This window comes from Ranitomeya imitator, chromosome 2 (assembly GCF_032444005.1).
Source record: "Ranitomeya imitator isolate aRanImi1 chromosome 2, aRanImi1.pri, whole genome shotgun sequence".
Lineage (NCBI taxonomy): Eukaryota > Metazoa > Chordata > Amphibia > Anura > Dendrobatidae > Ranitomeya > Ranitomeya imitator.
This window is the reverse complement of record NC_091283.1, coordinates 23245184-23272775: the sequence shown is the minus strand read 5'-3', so window position 1 is coordinate 23272775 and position 27592 is coordinate 23245184. Positions and strand designations below refer to the sequence as shown.

The window sequence follows — 27592 nt, the reverse complement described above, 5'->3', positions numbered from 1 at the left end:
GGTGACATTCTACATCTATTCATCACATAGCCTTGTACGGCTTCGCAGCGTTTGTAGCTTTCTGGCTCCAGTTCAGGCCAGGACTCAAACTGCAATGGCATTTATCCAAAAAGTGAAAACCAGTTAGGTCAGTGTTTCCCAAACACCAGTCCCCACGAGCCCCAACACATCATGTTTTCAGGATTTCCTTACTATTGCACAGCTATTATCGATGTAGACAAATAAGCCACGGAAAGTGGGCATTTTACTGCCCATGGCCTTTCCGGTGAGGTTTGGATAGATGTGCATTTGCCAAAATAGAATGTAGCCAAGACTGAATTAATACATTCCAGATGACGGAGGCCGTATGAATAACAGGTATATACTGTATTGATAAGTCCTGCACTTCAAGGCTTTAACCACTGGGGGGCAGCGCTGCGCTACACTACAGGATAAGGCGTCGCTGACCTTGAATATGAGTCTAAGAAAAGCAGAGACGGGTTTGATCCGGTTCTGTACACGGAGGAGCCGCACCTGACACTAGCTGTATATGGCGGTGTACGTAACACTGGTCATATATAGTAGAGGAACAAGACGTCGTCAACCCCGATCCTTCCATATATGTATGCGGATCGCTCGGCCGCACACAGCTCCTCCGTCCTGGTTCCTGCACTGATACAATGTAACAGTGCGCAGAGGTTCAGATCCAACCGGATCCATGTGTTATTCATCCTCACAATGTTTCTGTTCAGTTCTGGGAATCACCCGCAGCCTCAGAATGAGTTCTTACAGGTGCGTCTGACAAAACTAGAATATCATCAAATAGTGAATTTATTTCAGTTCTTCTATTCAAAAAGTGAAACTCGTATATTCTATAGAGTCATTACACACAGAGTGATCTATTTCACCTGTTTATTTCTGTTAATGTTGATGATTATGGCTTACAGCCAATGAAAACCCAACAGTCATTATCTCAGTAAATCAGAATACTTTAACACCAGCTTGAAAAATGATTTTAAAATCGGAAATGTTGGCCTAATGAAACGTATGTTCAGTAAATGCCCTCAGTACTTGGTCGCGGCTCCTTTTGCATCAATTACTGCATCAATGTGCGTGGCATGGAGGCGATCAGCCTGTGGCACTGCTGAGGGGCTATGGAAGCCCAGGTTGCTTTGATAGCAGCCTTCAGCTCGTCTGCATTGTTGGGTCTGGTGTCTCATCTTCCTCTTGACAATACTCCATAGATTCTCTATGGGGTTAAGGTCAGGTGAGTTTGCTGCCAATCAAGCCCAGTGATACTGTTGTTTTTACACCAGGTATTGGTACCTTTGGCAGTGTGGACAGGGGCCAAGTCCTGCTGGAGAATGACATTTCCATCTCCATAAAGCTTGTCGGCAGAGGGAAGTATGAAGTGCTCTAAAATGTCCTGGTAGACGGCTGCGCTGACTTTGGTCTTGATAAAACACAGTGGACCTATACCAGCAGATGACATGGCTCCCCAAACCATCACTGATTGTGGAGACTTCACACAGATTGTAATTATTCTGAGTTTCACCTTTTGTATTTAAGAACTGAAATTTACTTTTTGATATTCTAATTTTGCGAGATGCCCCTGTATTTTGGTGGTTCCTGCTGTACGGCCTATTACTTGTGTGTTGGTAGTTTAGAGAAGGCAATGAAGCGTCAGCTCCCGTCACACCGAGCAGTGAGAATCGTGTGCAGTCCTGAACCGGGACCAACATCAGCACCACTATTGCTACAAGTCCAGCAGAACGTCTAGAGCTGATCCAGCCATTTAATAGACTGGTGGGTGCTATAAGCCCCCCACAGATTATGGCATAATTAGGGGGTTGAACTTTACACCCCCCCAAGCATTTACTGATGAGTGGAGGATGGAGCCAGACAGTGTGGCAGTGATCAGATTGAGCTCCTAGGACCAGCTCAGAGGGAAAGTACCATTGTATCCAGGATGTGTTACGGAGAAAATGCACAATAAAGTCAATTATGTGATTGTTTGTCTTTACTTCATTGAGCACTACGTTCTCATCATCCACTCCATCACTCACACTTTGTTTAGATTTGGGGGATCATCACAAGTAACAGACTCCATATTACACACGTCCTGTACAGTGCTTGATTAGCAGCGACCGCTTCCCCGTGTGCAGTAATCACCCATGTGGACCCGGTAGAGCGGGCCGATCACAGCCACGACCTCTGTACCGCACTGCAGCCACGGCGGTAATTATACAAAACGTGAATTTGGTCCCAAAAATAAAAAAAAATCAAATATTCCCAAAATAATGTTACAGACACTCACGTCCCCGACAAACGTATAAAATAGTGCGGAACCTGGGAAACGGCTCCATGCAGCATGGCGGACACAGGCAGGACCTGCTGGCAGATAATTACGTCACCGTGATTGGAGGTAAAGGAGGCAGCGCTGGGCTCAGATTGACAGAAAATGAACCCAATTGCCCCGAAGATGCAGCATAAGTTAAAATCCAGGTAAAAAAAATAATATAATATAAAAAAATAAAACTGCCCTCGACCTAAACAAGTCCAGAGGTCACCACGCTCGGCCTCACATGGTGGACTCCTTCTCTGAAGGGCTGTAGCCGTCCACCACCACGCATGCGTCCTTCAGGAGGGGGTTGCCTTCTGGCTCATCCTCCACCACACGGACCGATGTTAAGGCCACGTCGTCACCGCTGGTTTTTGCAGTCCGGTCGCTATAAACCTGGAGAAGGCCGGCACCAAACGCATCTCCCTCTACATTCAGAATCGTACAAGTGCGGTCACTGGGGGAAACAAAAGTGGTGTTAATATAATGGCAGAGCGCTCAGACTCATCCCTGCACACTGTAATAATTATACTCCAGAGCTGAACTCCCACTACTGCTGGTTGAAAGAAAGCAGTAAGCTTGTGGACAAGTAGTAACTAACGGGCAGGCAGAGTTGCCTGTGGACCAGGCTTTGTACAGTCACCCAGAAAATCAATCAGATTACAGCGTCTGGTCCCAACACCTGAAGATCTGATCGCATTCACCCTTGTGTTTTAGAGAGCTTAGAGGAGAACCAGCTAAACCTTGTCACATTCACACCAGCCTTATGTTGCGGTGCTGGACTCTACAGCTCTTCAACTCCAGCCCTGTGTTGTGGATAGTGGATTAGTCTGGAGACTTGTATTTCATTGTTGCTATATACACTGCTCAAAAAACAAACAAACACATCCTAGATATCTCTGAATGAAATATTCAATTTGCTAATTTGTATCCATTACATAGTGGAATGTGTTCAGAACAATAAAACATAATTATCAATGAAAATGAATATGCCACGGAGGTCTGGAGTAGGAAGGATGTTCAAAAAGTGGAAAATCAAATTGCAGGCTGATCCAACTTCAGTGGAAATGCCTCAAGACAAGGAAATGATGCTCAGTAGTGTGTGTGGCCTCCACGTGCCTGTATGACTTCCCTACAACGCCTGGGCATGCTCCTGATGAGGCGGCAGATGGTCTCCTGAGGGATCTTCTACCAGACCTGGACTAAAGCATCCACCAACTCCTGGACAGTCTGTGGTGCAACATGATGCTGGTGGATGGTGCGAGACATGATGTCCCAGATGTGTTCAATCAGATTCAGGTCTGGGGAACGGGCGGGCCAGTCAATAGCTTCGATGCCTTCATCTTGCAGGAACTGCTGACACTCCAGCCACATGAGGTCTAGCATTGTCCTGCATGAGGAGGAACCCAGGGCGAATTTGCCAATCCTGACGTTCTGTGGCAATGCCAAACATCCTGCACGGTGTTGGGCTGTGAGCACAACCCCCATCTGTGGATGTCGGGCCCTCAGACCATCCTCATGGAATCATTTTCTAACCATTTGTGCAGACACATGCACATTTGTGGCCTGCTGGAGGTCATTTTGCAGGGCTCTGGCAGTGCTCCTCCTTGCACAAAGGCTGAGGTAGTGGTCCTGCTGCTGGGGTGTTGCCCTCCTACGGCTCTCTCCACGTCTCTTGGTGTACTGGCCTGTCTCCTGGTAGAGCCTCCAGCCTCTGGACACTACGCTGACAGACACGGCAAACCTTCTTGCCACAGCTTGCATTGATGTGCCATCCTGGATGAGCTGCACTACCTGAGCCACTTGTGTGGGTTGTAGAGTCCGTCTCATACTACCACAAGTGTGAAAGCACAACCAACATCCAAGAGTGACCAAAACATCAGCCAGAAAACATTGGTACTGAGATGTGGTCTGTGGTCCCCACCTGCAGAACCACTGCTTATTGAGTGTGTCTTGATAATTGCCAATAATTTCCATCTGTTGTCTATTCCATTTGCACAACAGCATGTGAAATTGATTGTCAGTGTTGCTTTCTAAGTGGACAGTTTGATTTCACAGAAGTTTGATTTATTTGGAGTTATATTCTGGTGTTTAAGTGTTCCCTTTATTTTTTTTGAGCAGTGTATCTTTGCTCTCTGAACACCCACGCACTGATGGATTCCATCACACACAGTCACGCTGCAGTTTTGGCCCATGTGATTAAGGCGCTTTAAAGAATCGATTCCACCCTACACAGGTATTGAACATTTTTACATTTCAACTTGTGGCCGATGTTGAGTAATAGTGTGGATTATTTCCACCCATGTGTCAGATTACAGCAACCGCTCCCCCACTGCCCTCGTTACATCAGAGCTCGGCCCTGCAGACTGTAGAGACCAAAGGCCGATACTTACACCAACCAGTCCACAGCCAGGATGAGGGAGATGTCATTAGTGGGCAGCCCCACCGCCTCGAGAATGATAGCGAGTGTCAGCACGCCGCCCGCCGGGATCCCCGCAGCCCCCACACTGGACGCTGTGGCCGTGACCCTGGGAGACAGTGAAGAGGAAAGGTCAGATCCAGATACGTGGCCCCTGGTCAGGAGAGAAGCCGCTCCGAGCACCGCACTCACAGGATGGTGATGATCTGGATGAAGTCCAGGGGATGGTTATTAAGCTGCGCAATGAAGACGGCCGCCACACACTGGAATAACGCCGCGCCGTCCATGTTAACTGTGGCACCGATGGGGAGGATGAATCTACTGATCTGCTTAGAAACGCCATTCCTCTCTTCCACACATTTCATCATCAGAGGGAGGGTGGCCGAGCTACAGAAAGAGCAGAGGACGTAACACTACAGCACAACACATGGACCACTAAACAAAGGCGATGACATCAGGATAAAACTCCAGAGCTGCACTCACTATTCTGCTGGAGCAGTCACTGTGTACATACATTACATTACTGATCCTGAGTTACATCCTGTATTATACTCCAGAGCTGCACTCACTATTCTGCTGGTGCAGTCACTGTGTACATATATTACATTACTGATCCGGAGTTACACCCTGTATTATACCCCAGAGCTGCACTCACTTTTCTGCTGGTGCAGTCACTATGTACATACATTACATTACTGATCCTGAGTTACATCCTGTATTATACCCCAGAGCTGCACTCACTATTCTGCTGGTGCAGTCACTGTGTACATACATTACATTACTGATCCGGAGTTACACCCTGTATTATACCCCAGAGCTGCACTCACTTTTCTGCTGGTGCAGTCACTGTGTACATACATTACTGATCCTGAGTTACATCCTGTATTATACCCCAGAGATGCACTCACTATTCTGCTGGTGCAGTCACTGTGTACATACATTACATTACTGATCCCGAGTTACATCCTGCATTACACTCCAGAGCTGCACTCACTATTCTGCTGGTGCAGTCACTGTGTACATACATTACATTACTGATCCTGAGTTACCTCCTGTATTATACCCCAGAGCTGCACTCACTTTTCTGCTGGTGCAGTCACTGTGTACATACATTACTGATCCTGAGTTACATCCTGTATTATACCCCAGAGCTGCACTCACTATTCTGCTGGTGCAGTCACTGTGTGCATACATTACATTACTGATCCGGAGTTACACCCTGTATTATACCCCAGAGCTGCACTCACTTTTCTGCTGGTGCAGTCACTGTGTACATACATTACTGATCCTGAGTTACATCCTGTATTATACCCCAGAGCTGCACTCACTATTCTGCTGGTGCAGTCACTGTGTACATACATTACATTACTGATCCTGAGTTACATCCTGCATTACACTCCAGAGCTGCACTCACTATTCTGCTGGTGCAGTCACTGTGTACATACATTACATTACTGATCCTGAGTTACCTCCTGTATTATACCCCAGAGCTGCACTCACTTTTCTGCTGGTGCAGTCACTGTGTACATACATTACTGATCCTAAGTTACATCCTGTATTATACCCCAGAGCTGCACTCACTATTCTGCTGGTGCAGTCACTGTACATACATTACTGATCCAGAGTTACTTTCTGTATTATCCTCCAGAGCTGCACTCACTATTCTGTGTACACATCACTACCCGCTTGACAACCTCACCTAGAAGACGTTCCAAATGCTGTGGCCAGAGCACTGATGATGCCCCAAAGAAAGCGGTACGGGTTCTTCCGGGTGAAGGCGAAGTAGATGAGTGGCAGGACGATGAGGCCGTGGATGGCGTGGCCCACGAGGCAGCAGCAGATGTACTTGCCCAGGCTGGTGAATAGTTGCACCACGTCTTCCATCTCCACAATCTTTCCAGCCACCAGGAACATGATACCGAGCGGTGCGTACCTGGGAAGCAGACAGACATTTAGCCGGAGGCAGTGACAGCCTGAGCAGCGGCCACGTCTGCGGCACCTACCACATGATCCAGGTCACCAGCACCATCGTGGCCTCATTAAAGGAGTTGAAGAACTTGATGAGAATCTCTCCCTCTTCCCCCAACTTGCGCAGCGCAACCCCAAAGACGATGGCGAAGACCACCAGGCCCAGGATGTTCATGCCCTCCACCTCTTTACCGTAGGGCACCTAGAGGACACAAGCTGTGAGACACAGGCAGCGTGGGGACGATGGTGGACGATGGCTGCGACCGCTCACCTGGATCGTACTGTTCATGTCGGCGGCCTCGGACACATTGATGCGGGAGCCATTGCGGTGTTCCCAGGTATAGGAGGTGGAGTACTGCAAGAGAAACGCACAGGTCACAGCGCTGCAGCTCGCAGGAGCCGCCACTACAGCCCACCCACAGCTCGGGGGGCCACCAAACTCACCGACTGGAAGGCGGCCGACACCAAGTTCGAAGGGAAGATGTTTCTGTGGAGAAAAGACGAACTTCAGACATGGAAGTGACATCCGTCTGTCAGGACGAGAAGCTGCAGACAAGCACAGTCAGCACACAGGCAAACATGTCCGCCCGTAGCAGCCAGACCGGACGATAACAGCCTGTAGTCAGACAACAAGAGGCCGGACCCCGCTCTGACATCAGGAGGAACATCCCGGACCGTGTAACCAGAGACCACGAGTGACGCAGGAGGGAAACAATGAGCGGCTGGCGATGTCACCACAGCCAGCCCCCCCCACAAGTCGTCACCACAGCCAGCCCCCCCACGTGTCTCACACAATCCACAGTCAACATTGCATCAGCTGAATGCAGAGGAAGCATGAGGGGGCGCGGCAACTCCGTAACACCAGAGCCTCATCTAACCAAGACCCCAATATCATCTGCACCCCTCAATCCACAACTACAGCTCCCACCTGGTACCAACAACCGAAGATACAGCAACCCCCATCATCTACATCCAAGTTCACTCCTCGCCCCACAGCTCACCCTCTATCACCCGGATCCTCGCCCCACAGCTCCCCCTCTGTAACCCGGATCCTCGCCTCACAGCTTCCCCTCTGTCACCCGGCTCCTCACAGTTCTCCCTCAGTCCCTGGCTTCTAGCTCCGGTTCCTCCTCTGTCTCCCGGCTCCTCACCCCACAGTTCTCCCTCTGTCACCCGGCTCCTCACAGTTCTCCCTCTGTCACCCGGCTCCTCACAGTTCTGCCTCTGTCACCCAGCTCCTCACCCCACAGTTCTCCCTGTCACCCGGCTCCTCACAGTTCTCCCTCTGTCACCCGGCTCCTCACAGTTCTCCCTCTGTCACCCGGCTCCTCACAGTTCTCCCTCTGTCACCCGGCTCCTCACAGTTCTCCCTCTGTCACCCGGCTCCTCACAGTTCTCCCTCTGTCACCCGGCTCCTCACAGTTCTCCCTCTGTCACCCGGCTCCTCACAGTTCTCCCTCTGTCACCCGGCTCCTCACCCCACACTTCTTCCTCTGTCTCCCGGCTCCTCACCCCACACTTCTCGCCCCGGTTCCCCCTCTGTCTCCCGTCTCCTCACACTTCTTCCTCTGTCTCCCGGCTCCTCACCCCACACTTCTCGCCCGGTTCCCCCTCTGTCTCCCAGCTCCTCACACCCGGTTCCCCCTCTGTCTCCCGACTTCTCACCCCGGTTCTCCCACTGTCTCCCGGCTCCTCACACTTCTTCCTCTGTCTCCCGGCTCCTCACACTTCCCCCTCTGTCTCCCGGCTCCTCACACTTCTTCCTCTGTCTCCCGGCTCCTCACACTTCTTCCTCTGTCTCCCGGCTCCTCACACTTCTTCCTCTGTCTCCCGGCTCCTCACACTTCCCCTCTCTGTCTCCCGGCTCCTCACACTTCCCCCTCTGTCTCCCGGCTCCTCACACTTCCCCCTCTGTCTCCCTGCTCCTCACACTTCCCCCTCTGTCTCCCGGCTCCTCACACTTCCCCCTCTGTCTCCCGGCTCCTCACACTTCACCCTCTGTCTCCCGGCTCCTCGCACTTCCCCCTCTGTCTCCCGGCTCCTCGCACTTCCCCCTCTGTCTCCCGGCTCCTCGCACTTCCCCCTCTGTCTCCCGGCTCCTCGCATTTCCCCCTCTGTCTCCCGGCTCCTCGCACTTCCCCCTCTGTCTCCCGGCTCCTCACACTTCTTCCTCTGTCTCCCGGCTCCTCACACTTCTTCCTCTGTCTCCCGGCTCCTCGCCCCGTTTCCCCCTCTGTCTCCCGGCTCCTCGCACTTCCCCCTCTGTCTCCCGGCTCCTCGCACTTCCCCCTCTGTCTCCCGGCTCCTCGCACTTCCCCCTCTGTCTCCCGGCTCCTCGCACTTCCCCCTCTGTCTCCCGGCTCCTCACACTTCCCCCTCTGTCTCCCGGCTCCTCGCACTTCCCCCTCTGTCTCCCGGCTCCTCGCACTTCCCCCTCTGTCTCCCGGCTCCTCGCACTTCCCCCTCTGTCTCCCGGCTCCTCGCACTTCCCCCTCTGTCTCCCGGCTCCTCGCACTTCCCCCTCTGTCTCCCGGCTCCTCGCACTTCCCCCTCTGTCTCCCGGCTCCTCACACTTCCCCCTCTGTCTCCCGGCTCCTCGCCCCGTTTCCCCCTCTGTCTCCCGGCTCCTCGCCCCGTTTCCCCCTCTGTCTCCCGGCTCCTCACACTTCCCCCTCTGTCTCCCGGCTCCTCACACTTCCCCCTCTGTCTCCAGGCTCCTCGCACTTCCCCCTCTGTCTCCTGGCTCCTCACCCCACACTTCTCGCCCGTTTCCCCCTCCGTCGCCCGTAACTCACCGCACGAGGTCCAGGAAGGAGTCCACCACCTCCTTCTTCTCCGGGATGTCGCCGTCCGCCCCGAGCTTGGCCTCGGCGCCGTCCCCGGGCCGGATGAGCAGCGCCAGGCAGACCCCCAGGCCGGAGGCGAGCAGGGTGGTGACCAGGAAGAAGAGCAGCGCCCAGCCGCCGAGCTTCCCCAGGGCGGAGGGCTGCAGGGAGGCGGCCCCGGACACCAGGCTGCAGACCACCAGCGGCAGGATGATCATCTTCAGCAGCCGCAGCAGCAGCTCCCCGGGGAACGAGAAGCGGGAGATCTGCGCCGCGTTCAGCTCCAGCTGCCGGACCCCCATCCCCAGCGCCGCGCCCGCCAGCACCCCGGCCACGGTCAGCAGCACCAGGGCATTGCCGCCGAGGAAGCGCCGGGTGCGGGCGCAGCAGGAAGAGGAGTCCTTCTGGGGCCGGTGCAGGCCGGGGGGCACCGGCGGGTCTCCTCCGTTACATTCCTTCATGATGCCGGGACACGTGTCTGTAGCCGGAGACCCGCACGTGACGTGCACCGCCCGCTGCCGCTTCTAGTGAGCGAGGAACGCGGTGGGGGGCCGCTCTTATACTGAGGGGGCGTGGCCTGTCAACACTGACGCAACGCAGGCGGAAACTAGAGGAGGTGTGTCTGGGGTGTAAGCTTTTTTTTAACCCTTTCCTGCCACAGTTTTCCTTTTTTTCCCCTCTGATTCTTCCCAAACTTGTCACTTTGTTACTTTTATTTCTGGGGACATTTTTGTCACTTTTTATTGCATTTTTGGGTGAGGTGCATCCAGCAAAACGTTTGTTGTTTTAATAAGTATTTTTATTTTTAAAGGACTTTACCCTTATGAGTTAAATATAATGAGAATTGTATTTCTATAGCGCCAACATATTCCGCAGCACTTCACATTTTAGAGGGGACTTGTACAGACAATATTTTCATAGATCGGACTTGTAGGGACCCGGCGATCCTCAGTATGATAAATTCTAATTTTTCAATGTATTATTATTATTATTGCTATTTATTATTAGTATTGCTATTTATTATTCTATTATTTAAAACATTTTTAAAAACATTTTTTTTTTTTACTATAATTTTTTTAGTCCCCATAAGGGACTTTAACCTGTGAATGTTCGATCGCTTGCACTACATACTGCAATGTCTATCAAGGACAGAGGAGAGACCCCAAGACACAAACCGGGGCGGGTATTGGGGGTATCACATGGACCCTGGAGCCGGAAGCCCCCGCTGCCCCCTGAGAAGACCCCAGGATTATACCTGGGAGATGGGATGGATAATGGAAGGGTTAACAGAGGAGCAGCGCTGGCGGAGGCCTGGCACATTTTATATCTCTCCTTGTAATGTATTGAACTGCTAGTATGATCGGCTGGGACTTGTGGTTCTTCTGCAACAGATATAAAGCCAGGCATGATGGGACTTTGGCTCCGCAGTCCCTGTGGCCTTATTGCTGACATGTAATGACCCCCACATACACGTATCCCTGTGTGGATCCCTGTGTGGCCTATTTAAAAAAAAAAATGTTCTCATTCACTTTATGCAGTTAATAGCCCTCTGTGTCTGTACTGCTACATACTTAGGCAGGTAACTGGTTCATGCAGCTTTACATGAACACCCGAGCCTTACACTATGGCCGGTCCGAATAACTAAAGCAATTGTTACCATCCACCTCTCGTGTCTCCCCTTTTCCCCATAGTTTGTAGCTTGCGAGCAGCAGGGCCCTCATTCCTCCTGGTATCTGTTTTGAACTATATTTCTGTTATGCTGTAATGTCTATTGTATGTACAAGTCCCCTCTATAATTTGTAAAGCGCTGCGGAATATGTTGGCGCTATATAAATAAAAATTATTATTATTATCACTGTTATTTGAGCTGATTTGCATAGCTCCGCCCCGTTGTCGCTTAGAATCGGGTTCTTTTGAGCTGAATTTATTTGTAGCGGAGGATCGATCAGCGCCGATCAAGATGTCATCAATCAGAAAGTGCAATAATAATAATAATCTCTTTATTTATATAGCGCCAACATATTCCGCAGCACCTTAATAATGATAGTAATATAACCCCCAGCAGGCGTCATGGCGGCTGGGGGTTATGTTCCTCCCACTAGAGCGTTATATTTAATATCGAGTGCGGACGTGGCGACTCCGGACGTCTGATCTGAACTCCCCGAATCCAGAGCAAAGGGGAAAAGTGAGAAAAACAAAACTATAAAACGGAGCGGTCGCAGCAATGAGCGATAACAAAGAGCAGGATAAACGGTACAATGCTGCGTAACACCGCCATATAACATCGCCCGACAGCGACAATACTGCAGCACATCAGTGACGATACCACTGTACAGTACTGAAATAATACTGCCATACACTGCTAATATAATACTGCTGTGTAAAGGCCACATGGCTGCAGCAGGAGCCTCTCCCCCAGTAGGAGTAAAATATAAGCCACTCCCTTTTCTATGCCCCGCCCCTTTGTCAGATTCCATAAATTGACCCTAAGTGCAGGATATTATTAACCCTTGTTTCTGCAGGCTGATGACCCCTGGGGCCACACCTGCTGTTTACTGATCTCATTCATTCGCATGTGGTCGGGCTGCAGAGTAGTGTTGTACGCCGGGTACGCAGCTACCTGCGCAGTGATGTGTTCTCATAGTGATAGACACACAGCAGCGGCGGAGAATGTCTGCCGCCAGACATGAGGACGCTCCCTATAAAGCTGCAGATTTGTAGCCTCCGGGGAGATTTTCAGAAATCCTGGGATAATAACCCAAGCGGCTCATTACAGGGTGACGCCGCTGCCCGCGCTGCTGCAATGTGCCAGTCATCGGGCGCAGACGTGGCGTCTGTTCACCTGCCCCATGGGTACGAATGAGGAGACCCGAACATTCCCCTCCGGCCGCTGTAACCACGGGGGGCACAAAATACCCCCGGCCCACTAACATTGCAACTAAGGAAGAGCAAAGATCTCACAATCCCCAGAACAGGGGCGATGGAATCCTGCTAAGAACAGAACACCACACCCTGCGCCGCGGCCTGCCAACCCTCCACAATAATCCCTGTGTAATCTGCCCCTCAGGCCTGGCACTGGCCCTCACAGTGAGGGATGATGGGTGCTTTCTGTGCGCACTTCTCACCCGCGCACCCTCCGCTGCTGGCAGGGCCGCCATCAGGGCATTACAGCCGTGACTGGCGTATGGGGCCCGGTGAGCAGAGGGGGCCCGCATCGGGCCCCCTCTTACCTGCTCACCGGGCCCCTACCGGCAGCCGCAGGCTGAACCGGGCCCTTAGCGGTGCCGGCGGCCGGCGCTACAGCTGTTTAACGCTATTGACGTGCGGGCTGGACACAGTGGGGCAGAATGCTGGACACAGTGGGGGCAGAATGCTGGACACAGTGGGGGCAGAATGCTGGACACAGTGGGGGCAGAATGCTGGACACAGTGGGGGCAGAATGCTGGACACAGTGGGGGCAGAATGCTGGACACAGTGGGGGCAGAATGCTGGACACAGTGGGGGCAGAATGCTGGACACAGTGGGGGCAGAATGCTGGACACAGTGGGGGCAGAATGCTGGACACAGTGGGGGCAGAATGCTGGACACAGTGGGGGCAGAATGCTGGACACAGTGGGGGCAGAATGCTGGACACAGTGGGGGCAGAATGCTGGACACAGTGGGGGCAGAATGCTGGACACAGTGGGGGCAGAATGCTGGACACAGTGGGGGCAGAATGCTGGACACAGTGGGGGCAGAATGCTGGACACAGTGGGGGCAGAATGCTGGACACAGTGGGGGCAGAATGCTGGACACAGTGGGGGCAGAATGCTGGACACAGTGGGGGCAGAATGCTGGACACAGTGGGGGCAGAATGCTGGACACAGTGGGGGCAGAATGCTGGACACAGTGGGGGCAGAATGCTGGACACAGTGGGGGCAGAATGCTGGACACAGTGGGGGCAGAATGCTGGACACAGTGGGGGCAGAATGCTGGACACAGTGGGGGCAGAATGCTGGACACAGTGGGGGCAGAATGCTGGACACAGTGGGGGCAGAATGCTGGACACAGTGGGGGCAGAATGCTGGACACAGTGGGGGCAGAATGCTGGACACAGTGGGGGCAGAATGCTGGACACAGTGGGGGCAGAATGCTGGACACAGTGGGGGCAGAATGCTGGACACAGTGGGGGCAGAATGCTGGACACAGTGGGGGCAGAATGCTGGACACAGTGGGGGCAGAATGCTGGACACAGTGGGGGCAGAATGCTGGACACAGTGGGGGCAGAATGCTGGACACAGTGGGGGCAGAATGCTGGACACAGTGGGGGCAGAATGCTGGACACAGTGGGGGCAGAATGCTGGACACAGTGGGGGCAGAATGCTGGACACAGTGGGGGCAGAATGCTGGACACAGTGGGGGCAGAATGCTGGACACAGTGGGGGCAGAATGCTGGACACAGTGGGGGCAGAATGCTGGACACAGTGGGGGCAGAATGCTGGACACAGTGGGGGCAGAATGCTGGACACAGTGGGGGCAGAATGCTGGACACAGTGGGGGCAGAATGCTGGACACAGTGGGGGCAGAATGCTGGACACAGTGGGGGCAGAATGCTGGACACAGTGGGGGCAGAATGCTGGACACAGTGGGGGCAGAATGCTGGACACAGTGGGGGCAGAATGCTGGACACAGTGGGGGCAGAATGCTGGACACAGTGGGGGCAGAATGCTGGACACAGTGGGGGCAGAATGCTGGACACAGTGGGGGCAGAAAGCTGGACACAGGGGGGGGCAGAAAGCTGGACACAGGGGGGGGCAGAAAGCTGGACACGGGGGGGGGGGCAGAAAGCTGGACACGGGGGGGGGGGGCAGAAAGCTGGACACGGGGGGGCAGAAAGCTGGACACGGGGGGGCAGAAAGCTGGACACGGGGGGGCAGAATGCTGGACACGGGGGGGCAGAATGCTGGACACAGTGGGGCAGAATGCTGGACACAGTGGGGCAGAATGCTGGACACAGTGGGGCAGAATGCTGGACACAGTGGGGCAGAATGCTGGACACAGTGGGGCAGAATGCTGGACACAGTGGGGCAGAATGCTGGACACAGTGGGGGCAGAATGCTGGACACAGTGGGGGCAGAATGCTGGACACAGTGGGGGCAGAATGCTGGACACAGTGGGGGCAGAATGCTGGACACAGTGGGGGCAGAATGCTGGACACAGTGGGGGCAGAAAGCTGGACACAGTGGGGGCAGAAAGCTGGACACGGGGGGGCAGAAAGCTGGACACGGGGGGGGGGCAGAAAGCTGGACACGGGGGGGGGCAGAAAGCTGGACACGGGGGGGGGGCAGAAAGCTGGACACGGGGGGGCAGAAAGCTGGACACAGTGGGCCAGAATGCTGGACACAGGTGGGCAGAAATGCTGAACACAGTGGGGCAGAAATGCTGAACACAGTGGGGCAGAAATGCTGGACACAGTGGGGCAGAATGCTGTACACAGTGGGGCAGAAATGCTGGACACAGTGGGGCAGAATGCTGGACACAGTGACAGGGGCAGAATGCTGGACACAGTGACAGGGGCAGAATGCTGGACACAGTGACAGGGGCAGAATGCTGGACACAGTGACAGGGGCAGAATGCTGGACACAGTGACAGGGGCAGAATGCTGGACACAGTGACAGGGGCAGAATGCTGGACACAGTGACAGGGGCAGAATGCTGGACACAGTGACAGGGGCAGAATGCTGGACACAGTGACAGGGGCAGAATGCTGGACACAGTGACAGGGGCAGAATGCTGGACACAGTGACAGGGGCAGAATGCTGGACACAGTGACAGGGGCAGAATGCTGGACACAGTGACAGGGGCAGAATGCTGGACACAGTGACAGGGGCAGAATGCTGGACACAGTGACAGGGGCAGAATGTGAGACCCGGGGGCAGAATGCTGGACATTGGGGCAGAATGCTGGACACAGGGGCAGAATGCGAGACACGGGGCAGAATGGAGATACGGGGCATGATTGGAGACACGGGGCAGGATGAAAGACATGGGGGCATGACTGGAGACAGATGGGTGAGGATTAGAGACAGATGGGGCAGAATGGAGACACAGGGGGCATAATTGGAGACAAGTGGCAGAATTGCAGACACAGGGGCATGGTTGGAGACATAGGGGGCAGAATGGAGACCTGGGGCATGATTGGAGACACTGGGGGCAGAATTGGAGACAGATCATGCAGGATCATGGGGCAGGATGGATATGATGGAGACAGATGGGGCCGGATGGAGAGATCACATGGGGCAGGATGGATACTCATGAGGGCAGGATGGGAGAACATATGGCTGACGCCAGGAATGAGACACACGGTGGCCAGGATGGGGAATATTATTACCATAGGGGCTAATTTAGGGATATTATTACTGCAGTGATTAATTTATTTTATTTTTTGAGTATACTGTTTTAAATGAGGGGGCGGTCCTGTTACTGTATAGAGTGATACTATGTGGCCTCTTTTTCTTCATGTGGTGTAATGTAGAAGTTGTGAAAAATTAAGTAATGTGTTCTTCAAGCGGAGCTCGAGATAACTGTGTTATTTCCTGCTGAGAAGAGCCCTGGCTGGATGAAATGATGACGGTCTGTGCTGGATGAAAGATGAAGGACTTCACCTAGAGACATCACTGGTGAGTCAGTGTGTTACCTATACACTGACACTATACACTGTATACTATATACAGAGCTCCTGTGTATAATTTCACTAGTGATCACTGTATTACCTGTACACAGACACTGCATACTAAGTACAGATCTCCTGTGTATAATGGCACTTATGGTGATAGTATGGTGCTTTTTTTTTTAATTACTGATCAGAATTGTAGTATTCGGTCACTTTGTGGTGGTAATATGTGGTCTGGTCATGGTGTTGTGGTATTTGTTCCTTGTATATGATATTATTCGATCACTGTGGTGGTAATATGTGGTTGTTGTGGTGTTGTGGTATTTGTTCCTTGTATGTGATATTATTGGTCATTTTAAACATTGAAAAATAAATAAAAATATACCTAAATTGTATTGCATATTTTAACAAATATTTAATAGGTTATAGTAGAGTAGGGCCCGGCCAAAAGTGTCTACCGTGTTATGGTGGCGGCTTAAAAAATCTTTTGGCCAAAACTGGTGATGGGAACTGTTAATGTGTGATAGGTGAGAAGTGGAGTTTTTCCAAGAGAGAGCGGTGGGACTGTGGACAGTTCGAGGGGTGGAGCGTGGAGGCGGGGCTGGGGTGGAGCCTGGGCGGAGTCTCAAGGGGGCCCCGAAAATTTTGCCAGTATGTGGCCCCGAAATTTCTAGTGGCAGCCCTGGCTGCTGGCATCGCCCTCTGTACCCCGCACCCTCCGCTGCTGGCATCGCCCTCTGTACCCTGCACCCTCCGCTGCTGGCATCACCCTCTGTACCCCGCACCCTCCGCTGCTGGCATCACCCTCTGTACCCCGCACCCTCCGCTGCTGGCACTTACCCTCTGTACCCCGCACCCTCCGCTGCTGGCATCACCCTCTGTACCCCGCACCCTCCGCTGCTGGCATCGCCCTCTGTACCCCGCACCTTCCGCTGCTGGCATCGCCCTCTGTACCCCGCACCCTCCGCTGCTGGCATCGCCCTCTGTACCCTGCATCCCCCGCTGCTGGCATCGCCCTCTGTACCCAGCACCCTCCGCTGCTGGCATCGCCCTCTGTACCCAGCACCCTCCGCTGCTGGCATCGTCCTCTGTACCCCGCACCCTCCGCGGCTGGCATCGCCCTCTGTACCCCGCACCCTCCGCTCCTGGCACTTGCCCTCTGTACCCCACACAGTTCGCTGCTGGCATCGCCCTCTGTACTTAGCACCCCCTCCTACTGGTACTCACCCTCTGTCCCTCTCTATCCCCTACGATCTGCTGCTGGCACTCACCCTCTGTACCCCACACCCTCCGCAGCTGGCACACGCCCTCTGTACCCTGCATCCTTTGCTAGTGACACTCGCCCTCTGTACCCCGCACCCTCCGCTGCTGGCACTCACCCTCTGTACCCAGCACCCTCTGCTGCTGGCACTCACCCTCTGTACCCAGCACCCTCTGCTGCTGGCACTCACCCTCTGTACCCAGCACCCTCTGCTGCTGGCACTCACCCTCTGTACCCAGCACCCTCTGCTGCTGGCATTGCCCTCTGTACCCCACACCCTCTGCTGCTGGCACTCACCCTCTGTACCCAGCACCCTCTGCTACTGGCACTCACCCTCTGTACCCCACACCCTCCGCTGCTGGCATCACCCTCTGTACCCCGCACCCTCCTCTGCTGGCACTTACCCTCTGTACCCCGCACCCTCCGCTGCTGGCATCACCCTCTGTACCCTGCACCCTCCGCTGCTGGCACTCACCCTCTGTACCCAGCACCCTCCGCTGCTGGCACTTACCCTCTGTACCCCGCACCCTCCGCTGCTGGCATTGCCCTCTGTACCCCACACCCTCTGCTGCTGGCACTCACCCTCTGTACCCAGCACCCTCTGCTACTGGCACTCACCCTCTGTACCCCGCACCCTCCGCTGCTGGCATCACCCTCTGTACCCCGCACCCTCCGCTGCTGGCATCACCCTCTGTACCCTGCACCCTCCGCTGCTGGCACTCACCCTCTGTACCCAGCACCCTCCGCTGCTGGCACTCACCCTCTGTACCCCGCACCCTCCGCTGCTGGCATTGCCCTCTGTACCCCACACCCTCTGATGCTGGCACTCACCCTCTGTACCCAGCACCCTCTGCTACTGGCACTCACCCTCTGTACCCCGCACCCTCCGCTGCTGGCACTTACCCTCTGTACCCCGCACCCTCCGCTGCTGGCATCACCCTCTGTACCCTGCACCCTCCGCTGCTGGCATCACCCTCTGTACCCCGCACCCTCCGCTGCTGGCATCACCCTCTGTACCCTGCACCCTCCGCTGCTGGCATCACCCTCTGTACCCCGCACCCTCCGCAGCTGGCACACACCCTCTGTACCCTGCATCCTTTGCTAGTGACACTCGCCCTCTGTACCCCACACCCTCCGCTGCTGGCACTTACCCTCTGTACCCTGCACCCTCCGCTGCTGGCACTTACCCTCTGTACCCCACACCCTCCGCTGCTGGCACACGCCCTCTGTACCCCACACCCTCCGCAGCTGGCACACGCCCTCTGTACCCCGCACCCTCCGCAGCTGGCACACGCCCTCTGTACCCCGCACCCTCCGCTGCTGGCACTCACCCTCTGCACCCCGCACCCTCCGCAGCTGGCACACGCCCTCTGTACCCCGCACCCTCCGCTGCTGGCACTCACCCTCTGTACCCCGCACCCTCCGCTGCTGGCACTCACCCTCTGTACCCAGCACCCTCCGCTGCTGGCACTCACCTTCTCGTATCATGTGTCGGCCCAGTCTCTTATTTCCTGCATCTTGACCTTATTTGACCCGACTGGGACTTGGACCCGATCTCGTGGGTTGTGTGCTGGCAGCGACCCCCTGGCATTTTACTGCAGAGTCATAGGGCGGTGGTGAAACCAGAAACTCATGGCCCCCAACTATTATGGGTCTTTAATAGTGTGATCTTTTGGGCGCCCCCAGGCTCCACATGTGCATGCAATGATCTGGCACATGGTGACCCTCGCCCGCTCCTCTATGTCCTCCTGAATGTAAGACCCTTGTGCCAGCTGTGCCGCCATTACTGCTGCCCTCCATCTGTGATGTGGTGGTCCCCAGCTACAGTTGAAGGGCCGGCGGCCAGTTTTTTGGAAATGACGGATTCATGGTTGTAATATTAAAATGTTCTGCGACTTTCTAATAAGTTTGTTTTGCATCATTTTATCGATCTCTGCTTGCTGTCAGTGAATGAGAACATTCCTTGTTTATATTTTGTTTATGGGGGTCTGACAGGCAGCATGGGGTTAATGGCCCGATCCTGGGAATCCCGACACCCCGGTCTATCCTGATATTCTGGTTATGGATCTTGTCACGGGCGGCTCATCCAGAACAGCAGCTACCGGACCCCCGAGGATGAAGCAGGAAACCCGTAACTGATCCTCGTGCTGAGTTGTCTGGGGGTCATTTTTCACCCTTCCTCCCCTCACTATCGGTTTCCATGGTGACTCGCGTAAGAAGACGTAATGGTTTCCATGGAGACCTCGCCTGTATTCCAGGCCTGTGATGGATTATGGATCATGTGACTCATCATATGCCCCCCGGTCAGTATAATGTCCCTCGCAGAATATATTGCCCCGCACAGTGTCCATATTTGGCCTCCCCACAGCCGACCGGTCCGAGCCGTGGACAACCCCTTTAAATGTCCTAATTTTGGATACTGAAATGTTGTAGGTCAGCTTTATCGAGACAAACAGTCCGACTGCACCGATACATTGTGACAAATATGATAGGTTGGTGCAGCTGTAAGGAGGAAGACCGGACTGCGGGTACCTGTGCCAGACCGGGTCCGGAACTACTGAGGCTGCGTCCCATGTTGTCCGGGGGAAGGCTAAAAGCCCGGACAGGCTCCCTGACCCGGAAGCTGGGGGAACGGTTATAAGTAAAAGCGTGCGCAGCGTCGGGCAGTTTCCCACCGGTGGTGACAGAGGCAAGGTGCATGCGCAGTAGGCTCTGAGCGGGCGCAGCTGGACCGATGCCGGGACGCTGCCGGAGCCCCCCGCAGTAATAAGGGAAGAGCCAGGAGCCCTGTTCAGCTAAGCGCCACACGCCAGCCTAAGTGCCAGGGCAGAGTCCAGGACTGTTCGCTGCTGCCCTCGTCGTCGGACCGTGGTCTGCCTCGAAACCAGCATCCTTAACCCCAGCGGTGGCGGAGGAGAGGTACGAACATTGACCCAGTAGCGGAGGAGACCCTAGTGGGAACTTTAAGGCCCCTGCAGACCACAGAACCCGGCCAGGTAGATAGATATAACCTGGGACCGGTTGGCAGACCTAGGGGACATGCTGGTGGATCCGCTGCTACCTGAACCCTTGTTCCTGGAGGTGCGCCGGGAAGGAGAAGCACTCCGCTGGGAACTCCCGGGGACAGACTTGATGGGGTTTCTGGAGGAGGCCCAAGCAGGGGCAAACCCTGTGAAGACCATTAGCGGGGAGGACTACTGCCGGCGGCAGGGGCTGAAGTTGGAGGCGGAGGGGCGGGAGCGTAGGGCCCAGTGGGAGGCAATGGAGGAGCACAACATGCAAGCAAAGGCCCAGACCCGCAAAGTCAGACCTGCTGACCGGGGTCCGCTAAGGCAGGGCACTGTGGTCTCTTTCAAGCTGAACAAGGGCTGGGGATTCATCAGGGACCATGGAGAGTTCTCGGAACTCTTTGTAAACCGCCGGAACGTGGAATCACGTCTCTTAAAAGGGACTCCCGTACCGTGACCTATACGTGGGGGATCAGGTAACATTCACCCGGCATAGGGGGTGAAAGGGGCTGGTACACCCTCGATGTAAAAAAATGCACGGGGAGCATGCTGATTCCAAACAAATGGAAGCGATGCCAAAGAAGCAAAATCGGCAGCTTCACTTGCAGCTGCAGCAACCAAAATCGCAGTGCGGTCACAGGCAACGCAGACCCCGGTTGCTGGACTAGCCCTACTGGTATCACCTGCTGTGATACAGGAAAGAAAGCTTCCCCAAGCAGGAGGCTGTGAGCACCAGGAACTGCCCTGGAAAAGAAAGTAAATGAGGTCGCAGAAAGTCAGTGTTTATAGTTGATAGTTAGTTAACCTGGGTAGGTCTGTGCAGGAAGGTTTCAGGACATTGTGGTCATGAACAGTGAGTGATCATCAGAACTTAATTGTAAATCGTTAGCACTTTAAGTGCTCCTTATTGGTTTTACATCACATTGTCAGTGTGAGTAGAACGTCCTTTATTTAACTGTTGACCAAGAACGAAAACCGTCTGGCGTGGCCGAAGAAAGGTCCAACAACTTAATCAGTTATGCCTTGTAGCCACGCCCAAGGCCCACATTGGGGGTTTGAGACGGGTCCGCCCCCCCCATATTGCTCCAAGGACAATTAATGAGAAGGACGCACCCGGTTCGGGATATCACAACAATGGAAGAAAATGTTATTTAAAGTACTGTAAAGTGGTGTTATAGTAATGTTATGTTTTGCACTTTTAATATTTTAAATGTAACGTTCAAGACAAAAGTACCTCCCATAAAAGGAAGAAGAGTTAATGTTTTACCTGTTTACCCGTTGAAATGCATTTCACAAAAATGTTTGTATGTTGTTCACCTGTTAGTGCTTTGCTCCAGCCTGGGGATGTGCTGTGTTTAATGGAAGGGGGGGGTATGTGGTACCCCTGAGGGTCCAGTCGCCACAGAGGTACTGCATTTCAGCCAGAGGTGTGGTGCCCCCACTCTCTGGTAAGGAGGGGACACAGTACAGAACCCTAACATTTGCACCCATCACTGGACCTCTCCAGGCCAGGGAGGGATTAGGTAGAAGGTGTGGGTGGAGAAAGTGGAGAAGGGGTTAAGTCGGGTGAAGAGAGAGCGGAGAGTTGGAGCTGGGGGAGCTCATCCCAGCATGAAAGAACAAGAGAGAGAGGGAGAGAAGCTCCAAGAAGGAACAAAGGGGTCCTAGGGGCACGGGAAGTGGCCACCCCTTTAAGAATCGTCCGACCCGGTTCAGAATACCCCACGGCCCCAGCGGGCGCTCCATATGGAGGTATCTCTCCTCGGTTTGGTGGTATCTGTGCACGGTTTGGTGGTATTTGTGCACTGTATGTTGGTATCTGTGCACGGTTTGGGGGTATCTGTGCACGGTTTGGTGGTATGCACTAGGAAGCATGATACTGATATACTGTATTATCTGCATTATGTTAGATTGTGCCGTCCCCTGTGTATGTCGCTGTGGTTTGGGCACGATAGTGTTTGGTCTGGTTATCTGTGCCCTGTATGACCGTGCTCTATCGCCCGTGTGCTGCTGATGCTGGATGTGACTGTGACAAACCCTCAGCTCTTGCATGGTTTCATGGCTATGACTGTGCACCCCTGGATCTGTCCATGGAGGAGTTACTATTTCCAGCCGGAGCCGTCTTATTATAACATTTCCACGTTCTGCCGCCAAGATCAGAATGTACGAGCCACATGTGAGTCCTATGAATCAGGGCCAGATGTGCGCCGCCTCTGCTGCCAGCCAATTACAGGCCGCGGCTGGAAGCGCTATGTAACGTCTGCCCTATAAACGGCGGCTGTGGGATCGTTCACCCAACAGATCTCATATCGCAGCAGGTAACCGGCCGCAGCATCCGCAGGACGAGGACAGACAGAAGATATCTGACCCCACATATGGCGCCCCCTCCGGGCTGGGCCCTGTCACTGCAGTACAGAGGACGGCCGGCCATGGTGACCTCTCATTGGGCGCAGCGGAGTATACAGCGACCACGTGGTGTCAGGACAAATATATATTAGTCACACGCTCCGTCCCAGCTGCTCACGTTACATAATTCACCTTCACAGAGGGCGCGGCCATCACCGCCGGACACCGAGCATTAATGGCCTCCAAATCATTGGAAGCCTGTCCTAGCCTCTGGACATAGCCTCCAGAGCTGCAATCACTATCCTCCAGTCACCTCCAGAGCTGCAGTCATTATCCTCCAGAGCTGCGGTCATTATCCTCCAGTCACCTCCAGAGCTGCAGTCACTTCTGCAGTTACATCATGTCTTATCCTCCAGCCACCTCCAGAGCTGCAGTCATTATCCTCCAGTCACATCCAGAGCTACTGTCACTATTCTGTGGTTACACCATGTCTTATCCTCCAGAGCTGCAATCACTATCCTCCAGAGCTGCGGTCATTATCCTCCAGTCACCTCCAGAGCTGCAGTCACTTCTGCAGTTACATCATGTCTTATCCTCCAGCCACCTCCAGAGCTGCAGTCATTATCCTCCAGTCACATCCAGAGCTACTGTCACTATTCTGTGGTTACACCATGTCTTATCCTCCAGAGCTGCAATCACTATCCTCCAGAGCTGCGGTCATTATCCTCCAGTCACCTCCAGAGCTGCAGTCACTATTCAGCGGTTACACCGTGTCTTATCCTCCAGTCACCTCCAGAGCTGCGGTCATTATCCGCCAGTCACCTCCAGAGCTACAGTCACTATTCTGCTGGTAGATGTGGTCTTATCCTCCAGTCACCTCCAGAGCTGCAGCCACTATTCTGCTGTTACATCGTGTCTTATCCTCCAGTCACTTCCAGAGCTGCAGTCACTATTCTGCTGTTACATCATCTCTTAGGCCTCTTTCACACTTCCGTCTTTCAGCTTTCGTCACAATTCGTCGTTTTTTGAGAAAACGCAAAAAAATTTGGCCATCCATTTCATCCGTCATGCACTGGATCCGTCGGAAAATAGCGGTCAGTCGTGCGGAGAAAAAGTTGAGAGGAACGTTTTTTTCTGCATGTCGGAAAATCGGTCAGCGACGCATCCTGCGCTGCCCATCATCGGCTATAATGGGGGATCGTTATATTGAGGTCAGTATATCGGGGGGATCGTTATATTGAGGTCAGTATATCGGGGGGATCGTTATATTGAGGTCAGTATATCGGGGGGATCGTTATATTGTGGTCAGAATATCGGGGGGATCGTTATATTGTGGTCAGAATATCGGGGGGATCGTTATATTGAGGTCAGTATATCGGGGGATCGTTATATTGTGGTCAGTATATCGGGGGATCGTTATATTGAGGTCAGTATATCGGGGGATCGTTATATTGAGGTCAGTATATCGGGGGGATCGTTATATTGAGGTCAGTATATCGGGGGGATCGTTATATTGAGGTCAGTATATCGGGGGGATCGTTATATTGTGGTCAGTATATCGGGGGGATCGTTATACTGTGGTCAGAATATCGGGGGGATCGTTATATTGTGATCAGTATATCGGGGGATCGTTATATTGTGGTCAGAATATCGGGGGATCGTTATATTGTGGTCAGAATATCGGGGGATCGTTATATTGTGGTCAGAATATCGGGGGATCGTTATATTGAGGTCAGTATATCGGGGGATCGTTATATTGAGGTCAGTATATCGGGGGATCGTTATATTGTGGTCAGAATATCGGGGGGATCGTTATATTGTGGTCAGTATATCGTGGGATCGTTATATTGAGGTCAGTATATCGGGGGATCGTTATATTGAGGTCAGTATATCGGGGGATCGTTATTTTGAGGTCAGTATATCGGGGGATCGTTATATTGAGGTCAGTATATCGGGGGATCGTTATATTGAGGTCAGTATATCGGGGGATCGTTATATTGAGGTCAGTATATCGGGGGATCGTTATATTGAGGTCAGTATATCGGGGGATCGTTATATTGAGGTCAGTATATCGGGGGGATCGTTATATTGAGGTCAGTATATCGGGGGGATCGTTATATTGAGGTCAGTATATCGGGGGATCGTTACATTGTGGTCAGTATATCGGGGGATCGTTATATTGTGGTCAGTATATCGGGGGATCGTTATATTGAGGTCAGTATATCGGGGGATCGTTATATTGAGGTCAGTATATCGGGGGGATCGTTATATTGAGGTCAGTATATCGGGGGGATCGTTATATTGAGGTCAGTATATCGGGGGATCGTTATATTGAGGTCAGTATATCGGGGGATCGTTATATTGAGGTCAGTATATCGGGGGGATCGTTATATTGAGGTCAGTATATCGGGGGATCGTTATATTGTGGTCAGTATATCGGGGGGATCGTTATATTGAGGTCAGTATATCGGGGGGATCGTTATATTGTGGTCAGTATATCGGGGAGATCGTTATATTGAGGTCAGTATATCGGGGGGATCGTTATATTGTGGTCAGTATATGGGGAGATCGTTATATTGAAGTCAGTATATTGTGGTCAGTATATCGGGGGGATCGTTATATTGAGGTCAGTATATCGGGGGGATCGTTATATTGAAGTCAGTATATCGGGGAGATCGTTATATTGAGGTCAGTATATCGGGGGGATCGTTATATTGTGGTCAGTATATGGGGAGATCGTTATATTGAAGTCAGTATATTGTGGTCAGTATATCGGGGGGACCGTTATATTGTGGTCAGTATATCGGGGGGATCGTTATATTGTGGTCAGTATATCGGGGGGATCGTTATATTGTGGTCAGTATATCGGGGGGGATCGTTATATTGAGGTCAGTATATCGGGGGGATCGTTATATTGTGGTCAGTATATCGGGGGGGATCGTTATATTGAGGTCAGTATATCGGGGGGATCGTTATATTGTGGTCAGTATATCGGGGGGGATCGTTATATTGTGGTCAGTATATCGGGGGGATCGTTATATTGTGGTCAGTATATCGGGGGGGATCGTTATATTGAGGTCAGTATATCGGGGGGATCGTTATATTGTGGTCAGTATATGGGGAGATTGTTATATTGAAGTCAGTATATTGTGGTCAGTATATCGGGGGGACCGTTATATTGTGGTCAGTATATCGGGGGGATCGTTATATTGTGGTCAGTATATCGGGGGATCGTTATATTGTGGTCAGTATATCGGGGGATCGTTATATTGAGGTCAGTATATCGGGGGATCGTTATATTGAGGTCAGAATATTGGGGGATCGTTATATTGTGGTCAGAATATCGGGGGGATCGTTATATTGAGGTCAGTATATCGGGGGATCGTTATATTGAGGTCAGAATATTGGGGGATCGTTATGTTGAGGTCAGTATATCGGGGGATCGTTATATTGAGGTCAGTATATTGAGGTCAGTATATCGGGGGATCGTTATATTGAGGTCAGAATATTGGGGGATCGTTATGTTGAGGTCAGTATATTGGGGAGATCGTTATATTGAGGTCAGTATATTGAGGTCAGTATATCGGGGGATCGTTATATTGTGGTCAGTATATCGGGGGGATCGTTATATTGAGGTCAGTATATCGGGGGGACCGTTATATTGAGGTCAGTATATCGGGGGATCGTTATATTGTGGTCAGTATATCGGGGGATCGTTATATTGTGGTCAGTATATCGGGGGATCGTTATATTGAGGTCAGTATATCGGGGGGATCGTTATATTGAGGTCAGTATATCGGGGGATCGTTATATTGAGGTCAGTATATCGGGGGGATCGTTATATTGAGGTCAGTATATTGAGGTCAGTATATCGGGGGATCGTTATATTGAGGTCAGTATATTGGGGGGATCGTTATATTGAGGTCAGTATATCGGGGGATCGTTATATTGAGGTCAGTATATCGGGGGGACCGTTATATTGAGGTCAGTATATCGGGGGATCGTTATATTGAGGTCAGTATATCGGGGGGATCGTTATATTGAGGTCAGTATATTGGGGGGATCATTATATTGAGGTCAGTATATTGGGGGGGATCATTATATTGAGGTCAGTATATTGGGGGGATCATTATATTGAGGTCAGTATATTGAGGTCAGTATATCGGGGGGATCGTTATATTGAGGTCAGTATATTGGGGGGATCATTATATTGAGGTCAGTATATTGGGGGGATCATTATATTGAGGTCAGTATATTGAGGTCAGTATATCGGGGGGATCGTTATATTGAGGTCAGTATATTGGGGGGACCATAATATTGAGGTCAGTATATTGTCGTCCGTATATCGGGGGTCCGTATATCGGGGTCCGTGCTGGAGAGTACATGGTTACTCCTGGGGTCTCGCACTCCATCATTAGCAGATATTAATGGCCGCTGCCTTGTGCGTGCGAGATGATGACCCCCAGCTTTTGCCGTATGCGTCAGCGTTTCGGCACCATGTGACAGGTGTGACCCCCGACCACATGACCCCGGGGGCTTCTCCTCACAGTCAGGATCTCATCCTCTCGTCTCTGAATCATCATGTGCTCAGCCATGTGGTAACACTGACGGCCATGACGCCCCGAGCTGGTGGTGACCGTAGTGGTCACGGTGGGCAGTCATACTGGATGTCACACAGCTTTTCCAGGCCCGGACAGTAGAATAAACGTCCGTTGTCAGGGAGAGGTGCGGGTCGCTGGCGTCATTACCCCAGTTCTGAACTCTTCTCACTCCGTTGGCAGAGAACATGGCAGGT

At 52.7% G+C, this 27592-nt stretch overlaps 1 protein-coding gene across 1 annotated transcript; it reads right to left on the bottom strand.

The window, feature by feature from the left end:
• Positions 1 to 1981: 1981 nt before the first annotated feature.
• On the bottom strand, positions 1982 to 10071 carry SLC1A5 (solute carrier family 1 member 5). Its single transcript, XM_069746139.1, has 8 exons — positions 9503 to 10071; positions 7152 to 7194; positions 6979 to 7062; positions 6743 to 6909; positions 6439 to 6672; positions 4932 to 5126; positions 4714 to 4848; positions 1982 to 2777 (listed from the first exon to the last, which is right to left on the bottom strand). The coding sequence occupies exons 1-8, from the start codon at positions 9991 to 9993 to the stop codon at positions 2561 to 2563; spliced, it is 1566 nt and encodes a 521-aa protein (XP_069602240.1). The 5' UTR covers positions 9994 to 10071; the 3' UTR covers positions 1982 to 2560.
• Positions 10072 to 27592: the final 17521 nt, after the last annotated feature.

Bases quoted from the DNA above. Each gene is read 5' to 3' on its own strand.
- SLC1A5 (XM_069746139.1), bottom strand. From the start codon at position 9,993: ATGAAGGAATGTAACGGAGGAGACCCGCCGGTGCCCCCCGGCCTGCAC. The intron at 6,910-6,978 runs GTGAGCGGTCGC...TGTGTCCTCTAG, and splicing joins ACATGAACAGTACGATCCAG to GTGCCCTACGGTAAAGAGGT. The intron at 6,673-6,742 runs GTAGGTGCCGCA...TCTGCTTCCCAG, and splicing joins CTGGTGACCTGGATCATGTG to GTACGCACCGCTCGGTATCA.